General features: G+C 35.5%; 1 protein-coding gene across 4 annotated transcripts in view; it reads left to right on the top strand.

The window, feature by feature from the left end:
• LOC149779341 (vacuolar protein sorting-associated protein 41 homolog) overlaps positions 1-15,009 on the top strand; it is a 248,459-nt gene that overhangs the window by 89,637 nt on the left and 143,813 nt on the right. For 3 of the 4 annotated variants that reach the window (XM_089939957.1, XM_089939960.1, XM_089939959.1), the window contains 3 exons: positions 944-1,041; positions 4,491-4,623; positions 8,782-8,799. In XM_089939957.1, the coding sequence (XP_089796083.1) occupies positions 944-1,041; positions 4,491-4,623; positions 8,782-8,799 (249 nt within the window). The remainder of the gene's footprint in view (positions 1-943; positions 1,042-4,490; positions 4,624-8,781; positions 8,800-15,009) is intronic. The other variant, XM_089939958.1, reaches the window with a different exon arrangement.

Here is a 15,009-nt window from a genome sequence, read left to right as displayed (position 1 = left end):
CCTAGATTGTGCTGTGATTTGCCAAAATAGCTGATCCTGAACTAGTTATCCCTTCTTAGCTAGCTGTGTTGCAAGAGCTTGAGAGCAATTAGGAACCAGTCAGTTCTAAAGAGTAAGAACTCAAACATACTACTCTGTCAACAAGGACATAGTTCTTCTAAAGTTACCTCCGACAGATATCTACATAGGTACACCATCCAATCTTAAATTTGGTATAAAAGAAAAGAATAAATAAGGTTGTGTTTTTTAACTTTAAAACTTAGTTCCTATTTAACAATGAACATAATTACTTACTACAAATACATTGTAATCATTTAAACACAGTCTCTTCAAATCTCATGTTCCTATTTTGATGAAGAGATATTTTTTATTAGTTTGTATCAGAATACGCTGCTACAAATTTTGCATCCTTTTCTGTGCTGTTTTAAAATGTACCAGCATTATACCAGTTTTCTTAAGGTTTGTTTTGCCAACCATAATTATAATTACCACACAAGTACCAGCATTATAGCAGTCTTTTTCAGTTTTATTTTACCAACCATAAACATAATTACCATCAGATTCTGTTAACTGGAGGTCACTTTTTCCCTTTAAAATTGCTTAATGAACCTAATTTTCATATTAGGAAATTGGTTTTAAATTGACCTCAAAATGATCTTGTTTCAGCTTTCAAAAGTAAACCAAAAACAATTGTTGGAGAAAGAAAGGTTGGATTACAAAGAAATTAAGATAAAACAGTTAAATATTTTTCAGACAGAAAGTTGAACCTCTTGCATCAAAGGTTGTAAGCTGTTCTTAGCTTCTAAAGTATTTGCCCATAATTTAATTATGATATTTTAATTTATTACTTTTAGTTATTATATTTTAATTTATTACTTTTAAAAATATGTTTCTTCTATAGTTTTGAGTTCAGATAAAGCAAATTTAACTTTTTTCTTTCCAGTGTCCTATTTTACAACAGATTTCTATGTATCAGGAATAGTTTCACTCGAAGATAAAATCGTAATTCTGTCATATGAAAAGGAAGAAAATCTAGAAGAGGTAGGTGTAATTTACTAATGGCAACTACCTACAGGTATTTGCTTAGTTATTGCTAGTTGAATGGAGACTACCTACAGGTATTTACTTAGTTGTTGCCAGTTGAATGGCAACAGCCTACATTTATTTATTTAGTTACTACCAGTCAAATGGCAACTACCTACATGTATTTACTTAGTTATTACCATTTGAATGGCAACTACCTTCAGGTTATCTGAGGTATACTTGATAGTTCTAACATTTGGGTATGGCAGGCTGCAACAATTTCAGTTTTGATCTACTAGCCAAGCAAGCTGAAAGCATTGAAAATGGCATTCAAATTCAAAATATTTGTTTGCTTTTTTCACTGTGTAACAGTTGGGCTACTCTCATGAAATTTTACTTGCCCCTGCCCTGATATCTATTTGTCATTCTCTTGCCCAGTAATGATTTTTGTTGCCTTTCACTTGCCCAATAATTGTATCAAGTTGTCCAAGCTTGCAGGGCTTGGAATTTGTTTCACCTTTTAAGGTGGTCTCAGTTGAGGTTGATGAAACTACAGAACATTGACAATGTCATCACTCTTGACTTGGTGGCCACTTATGAAACTACAGAACATTGACAATGTCATCACTCTTGACTTGGCGGCCACTTATGAAACTACAGAACATTGACAATGTCATCACTCTTGACTTGGCGGCCACTCATGAAACTACAGAACATTGACAATGTCATCACTCTTGACTTGGCGGCCACTTATGAAACTACAGAACATTGACAATGTCATCACTCTTGACTTGGCGGCCACTTATGAAACTACAGAACATTGACAGTGTAATCACTCTTGACTTGGTGGCCACTCATGAAATTACAGAACACTGACAATGTCATCACTCTTGGCTTGGCGGCCACTCACCCTAATATGCACTAGAACAAGGGATAAAGCACAGGATAGCATTGGCAGAGATGTAGACCTTTCCAGTTTTGGCAGAATCATTCCTCTCTTTAACTTGGATTACAAGATTGTGATCACTTAATCAAATCCAGATTTTTTAGTCACATTAACTTTTATTTAGGTCAACACTGGTACATGTTAATTACTGAAACACTTATAAGTCTGGTTGTAATTCATGTGTGAAAGCATACCTAGGCATTTATATCACAATTGAATGTTGATCAGTGTGAAATCATGCTGGATTTGGACCACGAGACACCACAAAATGCCACAAAAATATGTTAAACGAATGCAGCATATTATGTTATATCATGAGGGAAAACATTTGTGCTACAGAAATTAAAAACTGGATACATAACACATTAACAGTGGCCAAACACCATGCCTTTGCAGTTGCTTGATTGGAGGACATCAGCTTGTAACATGGTAGAAAAGATAACTGTTGAAAACATTTCCATAAAAATATCACTTTGAATTGATATGGTTTGGTACTTAGAACAAATTGTTTGATACAATTTTTGAATTTCACCGTTCCAACACTATAAGGTGCCTTAGTGTTAGTTAGTCCATTTTATAAGGCAGGTGTTTTCATGGAGTCCATTTTGTAAGGCAGGTGTTATCATGGAGTCCATTTTGTAATCTAATAGTAATATTGTGTCTGACTTCACTTTATGGCTCATGGACAGCATCACAGTGAGACATTATTCCAGTTATTGGTTCAGATTCTGATATTGTAGCTTAGAGGGATTTCTGTCCATTTTTGTGGCATATAATCCATTCACATGTTACTTAATATATTTTGCATTTTCACAAACTCTATGGTTTTAGTAAAATGAACCATGAAATTTAAAACCATTGGCCTTTGAAGTAAATTGTAGGTCAAGGAAGGCTACTGAAATGTAGATAAATGATTAGACCTTATAGTTATATACCTTGGATATTGTTTTGATAATAGTTATTGAAAATGCTTTGGAAATTAAATCCCGTTCCCCATTAATTCCTTATGGGTACTCTCCATCGATATTACATATCTCTGAATATGTCAGATGTAAGGTGATGTTGTTTCCATTTGCAATGTGCACAATGGAGAGGATGCTCTAATACATCTTTGCTACTTGCATGTTTTGTGGCTGAAATTTATTTAAATGTTATAGTTGTGTAAATCATGACATGATCTAAGCACACAGATAACCAAAATGACAGCTTCCATATTCTTGACACTAACTTTAGCAGCTGTTAAAATAGGGCACACAGATTTTGCTAGAGTATGTAATACCAGCTCCTTAAAGTGCAGTGAATGAATTACAAAATATATAAAAAGTGAGAATTTTTTTTCTATTTACATTTGAAGTCTAGGAAGTGAAAATGACCAAGCAGAGCTAGCAGGTTTTTGATAAGTGCACTTCTCAAGTAAGGCCAAGCTGTATACTCTATAACCCATATTACACCCATCAATCATACACCAATATAAAGGGAATTAAAAGTTCTTTGAACAATACCTATGCTGTACAAGGTATTGTTTAAATAACCAGTATAACCAGTGAGGAAAACCAAAGAAATTGTTTTTCTATAAATGTCACATTTGTGATGTTATTGCATGATGTTGAACATGTTCCATTTGCAATATTATTGCATGATGTTGAACATGATCCATTTGCAGTAGGGGGCCCTGAGTGGCCGAGTGGTCTAAAGTGCTCTCCGTTACGGATCACTGCTATCTCACCTCTGTCTGCGTAGGTTCAAATCTCGGATTCGGCCAATGTAGGTATGTGAGAAAGCTTGCCAGTAGTTTCTTGAGGGTCGGTGGTTCTTTCCGGGGATTTCCCGGGTTCTTCCTCCACCATTAATACTGGCCGCCATGTATAGCCTATTGTGTGCTGAAAAAATGGTGTTGAACCCTACAATAACAATAACCATTTTGCAGTATTATTACTTGATGTTGAACATGTTCCATTTGCAATATTATTGCATGATGTTGAACATGTTCCATTTGCAGTATTATTACCTGATGTTGATCACGTTTCATTTGCAGTATTATTACCTGATGTTGATCATGTTCCATTTGCAGTATTATTGCATGATGTTGAACATGTTTCATTTGCAGTATTATTACCTGATGTTGAACATGTTTCATTTGCAGTATTATTACCTGATGTTGATCATGTTCCATTTGCAGTATTATTGCATGATGTTGAACATGTTCCATTTGCAATTTTATTTCTTGATGCTGAACATGTTATGTTTGTTATGTCTATAAATGATGTGGAATAGCTCTTGTATCAGACTTGATAAATCTCTTGTTAAATAGTGTAATTAAGGTGAAATGTAAACAAAAAACATGGTATCATGTGATTATTTTTCATTTATAACAGGGGAAGCAACAATCCTCATCACAGTTACTAAATAGAGTGATGGTATCGTACTATACAGATTCTGTTTCAAAATTATGAAATCCAATCCATTAGGGAAAGTCATAATGCTATATCAGTTACAGGTAGTAAATTATGATTCTTTACAGGGCCAGCAACATTTGGCAAATAGGCCTCACTTGCGGACCATTTTTCCACAACACAGTGAATATGAAGAAATATCAAATGATGCATTATCTATCCGTGGCTATCAGGAATATCACTGTAATGATTATCACCTTGGTAAGTTTAGTTTGATCTATTTCAGAGAAAATAGCCACTGATTTCTCTCATACATATATGGGCAGAAATGTGAGAAAATGTCACTTTGGAGAATATAATCAGATGTCATCTAGAAAACTGACTGTTAGTTAGATGAATTTATAACATTATAATCTTGTTGCATTATGCATTCTGACTTCTGGATCTCAAAATATTTATGACAGTTGTATGAAATAGGTTGTACTATATTCAGTAAAGATTGTTCTTCTTAGATACAAGATCTCATAATGTCAGTGTTATCCCCATTGGGACATATTCTGGTGTTGCAGCCCATATATATATATATATATATATATATATATATATATATATATATATATATATATATATATATATATATATATATATCAGAGATCCTGAAATCTCTGTATTTGCCAGACCTGTCCAGTGGATGAAAGGCTTTAACTGGCATATACTTTGAGCAACTGGACATTGGTCATAGGATATCTCCAATATCATGATATCAAATTGTCATGGATTTCTTTGTCAATTGAGCTGTCCAAAAACACATCCAGGTGAAGAGTCAAAGGAGGTTTTGCTGATTAAGTTTTCAAACAGTTCAAGCAGTTTTGCTGGCTAAGTTTGTTTGGTCATTATGTTTTCCAAACATTTAAACACTTGGTGGCCACGAAGCACAGGATGATTGTAGTTGGAAAGCTTATCTCATATATTTGAACTTGAATGATTGCCCATAATCTAGACCTTACCTCAGTCCTACATACCAAGTGTTATTATTACCTCAATCCTACATACCAAGTGTTATTTTAACTTTATGGTGTCATGAAACGCATAATGTTATGACACCATCAGTGGTGGTTATATATGTACATTGTGATGACACCATCAGTGGTAGTTGTATATGCACAGTGTTATGACACCATCAGTGGTGGTTATATATGTACATTGTGATGACACCATCAGTGGTAGTTGTATATGCACAGTGTTATAACACCATCAGTGGTGGTTATATATGTACATTGTGATGACACCATCAGTGGTAGTTATGTATGTACATTGTGATGACACCATCAGTGGTGGTTATATATGTACATTGTGATGACACCATCAGTGGTAGTTATATATGTACATTGTGATGACACCATCAGTGGTAGTTGTATATGCACAGTGTTATGACACCATCAGTGGTGGTTATATATGTACATTGTGATGATACCATCAGTGGTAGTTGTATATGTACATTGTGATGACACCATCAGTGGTGGTTATATATGTACATTGTGATGACACCATCAGTGGTAGTTGTATATGTACATTGTGATGACACCATCAGTGGTGGTTGTATATGTACAGTGTGATGACACCATCAATGATAGTTGTATGTCAGTGTTGGTGGAGTATTTACAGTGTGACAACACCATCAGTTTTGGTTTTATATGTACAATGTGATGACACCATCAGTGGTGGGTTGTATATTTACAGTGTTAGGATACCATTACTTGTGGTTTTATCTGTAGAATGTGATGATACCATCAATGATGGTTGTATATTTACAATGTGATGACACCATTAGTTGTGGTTGTATATGTTCAGTGTTTATTGAAACGAAATAAGAAGTAAAATTTGCTGACAGCTACTCCACAGTTATCATTTTACACTTTTTATAATTTAGTCTGTCATAAATTCAGTGCTGACTTTAGCATTTTGTGTATTCACTATTTCATTAAAGCAGACAATTAATTAAACAAGATATGAAAGTTATGGTTTAATCCTTTTAACACTCTAAAAACTGGAAGACACAACATTGGTAAATGCATTTCTATTTTGTTCCAAATGAGCAAAGTGAAAGGAAATGATGGAAGAAAGCCATAAATGTAAAATCTGAATGCATTTCTGAGACCATATATAAAAAATGACAATGATGATAGATTAAATGCAGATGACATGCAAAGAAAATGAAGATTGTTAGTATTATCCACTGTACTGTGAGTTTTGCAAAAAAATGATATTAGTATTGATGATACAACTATGTGGCAGGAGGGGTCCTATTTTCATTGTACCTAAAATTGTTTTATACTTGGGTTTTAAATTGTTTGATTGCAGCAAGCACAAAATCCAATATAATTGTTACTCCCTAAAATAGAAATGAATTCATCATAGCACCATATATACTTACTGAAAACTGCACAGACCCAGCTCTACAATTGCATATTGTGGTGGCAGATCTGGGTTCATTAGGAGTAATCAGTAGAACAGATTTCATAAACCCTGATCTGCTAGTGTATTATGATATGGCAGATCAGGATATGTTATTTGCATTTAGACTTCACTTGTAAGTGAGTATATATGGTATTTTGTAGTGTCATTAACCAGTGTTCTGCCTGTCTCATTTGGGAGGGCACTGCAGCCTGCTCATCCTAGGTACAGGCGTTAGAATTTCAGGAATTTTGACTCCAGATTAATGATTGAATACAGTTCCAAATTTGTCCAAAATGATCAAAATTGAAGGATTTTCTGAGGGGGAAATGTATTATCAGAGAATTTTGAGATTTTTAATTCTTGTGCCTGTAAATAATGCCTTGTCCTTGGCTCTCATTAGGGCTGTCCTATGCCCTTCTTAAGGGCTGCTCTGTCTAGAGCAGGGGTCTCAAACTAAAACCACCCTGAGGGCCACATGAGACATTTTTGATGGCCCAAGAGCCATACCACCTTTGTTATCTTTCATGACACCTTGTGATGCCAATCATTTTGCGAGCCACATGATACGGCTTGGTGGGCTGTGTGTTTGAGACCCCTGGTCTAAAGGTTTAATATTTGGCATATGGTAAAGTATTATTTACAAATCGACTGCAAACAACATAGACCCAGATTTGGGTCTGTGTGGTTTGTTCAGCTGACTGGTCAAAACAAACTGCATTATGCAGCAGAAGATCTAGGTATGTGCAGTTTGCAGTATCTGCATGTCATATAGGCAAGTACATACAGTAACATTTTAGACAGCTTGCAAGGAATTCATTGATCTTTATTTGTCACTCTCAGCTCAAAAATGATCTTAAATGCATCAATGTATAATTAATTCTGTCCTCGAGAGAGAGCGAGAGAGCCCTTAGAAAAGACATTACCATGTTTAAATTCCCTATCAGGCAATGAATACCCTGCCATGATGGCATCCAGCCCTGATATGCAAACCAGAACTCTGCCCTGACAGGCAACTAGCACCCTGCCCAGACAGGCAAACTAACACCCTTCCCTGGCAGGCAAACCAGTACCATACCAAGATAAGCAACTAGAACCCTGTCATGACAGGCAAATGATTACACTGCCATGATAGGCAACTAGCTCCCTGCCCTGACAGGCAAACCATTATTCTGCCATGATAGGCAATTAGCAACCTGCCCTGACAGGCAAACCATTATACTGCCATGGTAGGCTGTTAGCACCCTGCTCTGACAGGCAAACCATTATCCTGCCATGATAGGCAATTAGCAACCTGCCCTCACAGGCAAACAGTATTACTGCCATGATAGACAGTTAGCACCCTGCTCTGACAGGCAAACCATTATACTGCCATGATAGGCAATTAGCACCCTGCCCTGAAAGGCAAACCATTATCCTGCCATGATAGGCAATTAGCAACCTGCCCTGACAGGCAAACAGTTATACTGCCATGATAGACAGTTAGCACCTTGTCCTGACAGGCAAACCATTATCCTGCCATGACAGGCAATTAGCACCCTGCCATGACAGGCAATTAGCACCCTGCCCTGACAGGCAAACCATTATCCTGCCATGACAGGCAATTAGCACCCTGCCCTGACAGGCAAAACATTATACTGCCATGATAGGCAATTAGCACCCTGCCCTGAAAGGCAAACCATCATACTTCCATGAAAGACAATTAGCACCCTGCGCTGACAGGCAAACCATTATACTGCCATGATAGACAATTAGCTCCCTGCCCTGACTAGTGGTCTTGGGATAAAATTAATAAGTGTAATTTTTATAGACTCTAAATTTTTAACTTATTATCTAGTGAATTTAATTTTTCCTTGTCCGAATAAAATAAACACCTCCTCTTTAGATCATAGAACATTAATAAACTTTTGCCTTTTTTAAAGTCTTGTTAACATGTTTTTTGTTTGTTCAAATTATGTATTTCAGGATCAGGCCTCTGTTTTGGTAGGAACACAAATTTCTCATTTTGCACAACAGCAATAATGATTTGTCCACTATACTCATAATGCACATTATCAAATATCTTATACTCTCTACCTCCCAATATTTTATTTCTTTTTTTATCACCATGGTATTTGATATTTAGGATATAGCTTTTTCTACATCTACCCTTCTGCCAGTTTGTCTGTCCATAACTATTTTGTTATGTCCACCAAAAGTTTCCTTTATGGGGCATAGTTATCAAAGTTTTCAAGATTTCAAGATACCAGATATGACACACATGTCAAGCATAGCTTTGAATACTTTGAATTTTCTGCATTCCATAGAAACAAAGTGCAGCATAAGTAGTATAAAAATTGAGAAGTTGAGGGTATTTGGTCATGAGTAGTATATAGACTGAGAGTGCTTGGCCAAAACATAGAAGCATTAGCAGTATAAAAATTGAGAAGTTGAGGGTATTTGGTCATGAGTAGGATATAGACTGAGAGTGCTTGGCCATAACATAGAAGCATTAGCAGTATAAAAATTGAGAAGTTGAAGGTATTTGGACATGAGTAGGATATAGACTGAGAGTGCTTGGCCATAACATAGAAGCATTAACAGTATAAAAATTGAGAAGTTGAGGGTATTTGTCCATGAGTAGTATATACTCTCAGTCTATATACTACTCATGGCCAAATACCCTCTACTTCTCAATTTGTAGTTTATAGTGCTAATGCTTCTATGTTATGGCCAAGCACTCTCAGTCTAATATATATTAGACTGAGAGTGCTTGGCCATAACATAGAAGCATTATCACTATAAACTACAAATTGAGAAGTTAAGGGTATTTGGCCATGAGTAGTATATAGACTGAGAGTGCTTGGCCATAACATAGAAGCATTAGCAGTATAAAAATTGAGAAGTTGAGGGTATTTGGTCATGAGTAGGATATAGACTGAGAGTGCTTGGCCATAACATAGAAGCATTAACAGGATAAAAATTGAGAATGATGGACGATAGTCTACATTCAATCTTTTCATAAGCAGGAGATGGAGAGCAGGATAGGCTTTTTATAGAGTGAGGGCTCTTGCCTCCAAAGATTAGACATGGATATTAATTTTTCCTACAGCATTGCTGTTTTTTTTTCTCCCCAAGTTGAGTGTATGCAATTAGCCCCATTTAACTGAAATGTCTGCATATGTAAGGAAATCAAACTCTATGTATGGTCTATTCATCAACAGACATACAAATCAACACCAACAAAAGTAGGTCACAGTGACCAGTGTTTTATAGTTGATTAATTATATTGAGGTGTTGTTTTTTTTTAAAATTTAACTCTAATTTTTTGGTACTGTTGAATGCACATAAACCATTTACCTCATGATAACTGTTACTGTGTAGGTCAGATGGGCAATAATCGTCACTGGGGAGCTACACCATGAATTTTTTGTAAAGCATCATGGACCATTCATTTCTACTATATTAATGAGATCATCTCACAGTGTGTTGTGTAAAGCCCCCATTATTTCATTTCTACAACAAATTAAATACACTTAATAACAATTAGGTCAATAAATACACTTAATAACAATTAGCTGAATACCAAAGCTTATCTTAGGAGGCAGTTAATATTGCAAACTGTTTGGTGGGCTGGATGATGTAGGCTGTCAGTGTAGATGTGCCAGAGCCACATAGTGCAGTGTGCTGTAAATAGAACATGCATATAAATGATTGAATGCAAATAGGCCTGTCTGGAAAATTCTGAGCAGTGTTGTATACATAAGTTCAGCATAACTATTAACCATTTTACCTTTCTAGTAAATATTTGTTATCTTTAGAAAGAAATTAGAGTACAGTCTGGTCTTTATGACTGTCCAATCACCAAAGAATTATTTTTATATGTTTTAAAATTCTGACTGAATTCATTCACTGTCAAGACAGTGGCCAACTGGAGCCGACTTTTCACAACCTTAAAATATGTCAGTTTGCTTTCTATATGACTAAATCATCTGAATTTGAAAAATTATCAAAGATCATTGTTGCTTACATCAATATCGGAACACAGATCTGACTTATTACAACCTTCAGTCATAATTCTAATCATCCAAGCTCAAGAAAATCTGCAACCCCAATTTTGGATAATGGAGAAGCCAACCCAGTTACTTTAAAAAGCATATTACAACTATACCATGTAATGTAACATCATGGTCATTTTCCTACATGCCTGTAATTTATGATGGAGTTTTCCATGAAAGTGGTACTACAAAAACTATATAAAAATAGCCAATGTTTATTGTGGGTGTCACAACATATATCTATGCGTGGTACACAGGCATTAAAATGGGCTTGTATGAAAAAACTGGATTGTGAATTCTAAAGGTGCTTTAGTTAGATTGTGGTAGAGGTGTACAAAGATGGTGGTGCAAGATTAAGGGTTAATCTATCTCAACCAGAATTTGTCTTAAGCATATTGAAACATGTCTCTTTCCATCCACAAATAATATAGCCACTAAACATTTTCTTTTATTCAGTATAATTACATGTTATTTTAGTGGAACATTTCTTCTTCAACATTAGTGAAGGCTGCTTTGTCTGGCTTACATCAGCATATACTGTCATATAAATACATGTATTACTTGTCCTGCAGTGATCTGCATTAAGATCTTGTTTTGAGATTTAATTTTTGTAAATATGATTTTTTTTCTTCAGGAAATGCACACCATGTCATGGTTTGCAGGTGAAAATAATAGAATCCATTATATAAGTGTGGGATAGGGAAATCTGTCTGAGGGTTAGAACTTGTAGGCAGAAATAAGGATTTGCAGTTTTCCTGTGCATACATTTTGATCTTGAAGGTTGGATTTGCCAATCTCACACAAGTGCATATGATGAATGATTTTTCTCTCATTTTTCAATAAGAAACAGTGTTGCAAAACAATGGTGCATCATTGGAATAATAAAGAATATGCTGTACACACCTCCTTACAAGTCAAGCCCAACTAAAAACTGCATAGACCCAGATCTGCCATCACATAGTGCACCAGTAGAGCTGTGTCTGTGTGGTTTGTGAGGGATAATAAGTAGAATAAACAACACAGACCTTGATTGGCTGGCACATTATGCTATGGCAGATCAGGGTCATTGTTGTTTGTAATTAAATATGACTTTTATAAGAGTAGTAGAATAACTTTAGAAGACAGTAGTTTTGAAATAATTTTAATTTGTGTAAATGAGCATAACAAAGAATTTATTGTGAAGAATGATCCCTGTTCAGAGGCAACAAATATTTGTCCATATAAAACTACATGAAACAGTGAAGATGTTGATGACATTGTTAACATAATGATGTCATCCACAGTGTCGTTGAGTTTAGTCATCTGTGATAAGCATGCCTCACATGCTTTCTTACATGGGCAGACTGTATTACACATATATAGGAATGAGAGAAATAGCATTCTGTGGTAAATTGCATTTTTCTACATATCAGGCTGCCATTTTGACAAAGATAATGATAAAGAAATACAAGAGGTAATAAAGTCTGAATTTTCTCACCATTCATACAAGCATTATGTACATCAATGTTTGTATCCTTTATTAAACCAAGAATTTAAAGTTCTTTGTACCCAGAGGACTATGCCAGGCCCCTTCCCAGAATCCTTAGGTCCATTTCTTCTTTCCCAATTCCATATGATACTGTTATAGATGAAGATGGATATTTTTACTGTATTCATGTGTACTTTAACTGTTGTTCAATAGACATACTAGTTCCATAAGAATTTATTTGTTAATAATAAAACATTTCCAGATTCCGTGATTAATTAATTGAAGCAGATGATAATAAAAATACCAAGAATTTAAATGTATTAATCCTTTTTCTCTTAATTTTTCATTAGGTTTAATTGGAAAAAAATTAACATTATTTAAAAACTAAAATTGTCTTGAGCAATAAATATCATTCTGTCCAGGTTAAGTAAAGAAGAAAAAGCAGGTAGTATGATGCACCAGCAGATCTGGGTCTATTCAATATATTTGGAGTAATCCATTAAACAAGCATTAAATCCATTAAACATTGATCCTGATTTGCTGATACACAATGGCAGATCTGGTCTATGTTGTGTGCAGTTGAAGTGGGCATATATATATATATATATATATATATATATATATATATATATATATATATATATATATATATATTGTTACAAGCCAGAGGTCTTTACTTGACTGTCAAACCCTGGCATGATTCCTGCTAAAAGTCATAAATTTACCCCAATAGACCGTCACTCAACATCCACAACTAAACTTTTTTCTTTCTTTTTGAATCACTGCTTACATATAAGTAACCTAAATGTCAACAATAAACACAAATTAACCAAGCTGAATCCAACATGAAAATGTTCCAACAAGTTATTCAAGTTCAAACTCTCATAACAATTGTCGGAATTCGCTGCAGGAAAGACTTCTGTACACATAGGTCACTAACAACAAATGTAACACAGGACCATTCCTGTTAACCTGAAAAAGTCAGGTCTGGAGTTTGCATTTCCACCAGGATACATGTCTCCCAATAGACCTTAGTACACCTGTACACAATATATTTTTCAACTCAGTCTGTGTCAGACGATCCTATCTTCTTAAAACTAACTCACTACTAATGGACCAATGCAACAGTGACTAAACATAGCCATAAGAGAACCTACTCCCAAGAGCAAAAGTTTGGAACACCATCACATCAACGATTCAATATACTGTGGTGTGCAATACCATTACTTCTGGCTGCTAACTAATTAACATGTGCATTGAATTGTCCTTCACAACTTTCCAAATGGACACTATTCCATCCAAGCAAACAATTCGAACTATGCATGATGGAAACCACACTGGACCATTTATGATTGTCAAGATGGTAGCAAACAATTTTTTAAATACACTGGACAAAGTAATTTCCAACTGGCAAGTCTCTAGCAGGTCAATGACAAGATAACACAGACCCTTCCTGTGTACAACACGGTTAGACAATGCATTCTTCAGAGAGTAACACTTCTCTTATGAACCTCATAAACAAGTCAACCATGACTTCAATGCCCAACTGGAATGATACACATTGTCATCCATAAACCATTGCTATAAATGACACTGCCTCAATCACTGTTCACCACGAGTACTAACTCTACAGGGACAGAAAAAAACAGTCCACCAACCTCCAAACAATCATACATAACACCATCACCTTTCCTTACAGCACAACCCAAACAAATATATCTAATTTATGAAACTCTGGTCCCAAGCAGCAAACAACTTCTAAAACTGTTCTGCTTTTACACTGCACATGATTAATTAAAAACAATTTATTTATAAGAATATAAAAAAAATAGACATGTCATCACATAATTCACTATAATCACACTATTTACACAGCTAACAGGCACTGATTAAAAGTGATTCTAACTGCATGGCTTTGTATCTCAACCTATTTGACTATTTGTCCTATACCCAACCAATTAATAATCACGCGGAAATGATTATTACCCACCCTTACAATTTTGTTTTCTTTCACCAGTCATTGTTATAAGAACATGAAATAACTGAACTCAGGTTCAAATAATGTCTATAATTTAATTGAACACAGTGGCATTTCTTCACTGCGCCCTTCTTCGTTCCATTAAATTGGTCCTTTGAGCCATAATTAGATGTGGCGATACTTCTTTTTCCCTCTCGGTTTCATCACCGCTATCGTGTATTTCTTCATGGCTATCAGTGTGTTTATGTACACTCTCAGGTCGCACCAAGCACGGTTTTAGTCTATTGAAGTGAACAATCTGAGTCGCCTTATGATTGCTCCTTGCGATCAGGTATGTAACATCCATTACTTTTGTAACAATCTGCCATGGTCCAGTCTATTTGACCTGTAGTTTAGGTGATTTCCCTTTCTTTCTTAGAGTATGGTGCAACCACACCAGGTCATCATCACTGAAAGAATGAACATGAACTTTGAGGTCATAAGCAACTTTCTGATGCCGAATAGCAATGCCTATTTTTTCTCGTGCTTCCTCATTGGCCTTCCACATCGCTTTTCTATAATCTGACGCAAATCGAGGCAGATTCTTTTGGGCCTGGTCTGGTGTTTTGTCAACTAGAAGATCCATAGGGAGAATCACTTCTTGACCCAGCATCAGCTTGTTTGGGGTGAATCCGGAAAAAGTGTGCTCAGATGCACAATAGGCCATGCTC

The sequence above is a fragment of the Sinohyriopsis cumingii genome, chromosome 17 (genome assembly GCF_028554795.1).
Source record: "Sinohyriopsis cumingii isolate HCF-2022 chromosome 17, ASM2855479v2, whole genome shotgun sequence".
Lineage (NCBI taxonomy): Eukaryota > Metazoa > Mollusca > Bivalvia > Unionida > Unionidae > Sinohyriopsis > Sinohyriopsis cumingii.
This window is presented reverse-complemented; position numbering and strand designations above follow the sequence as displayed.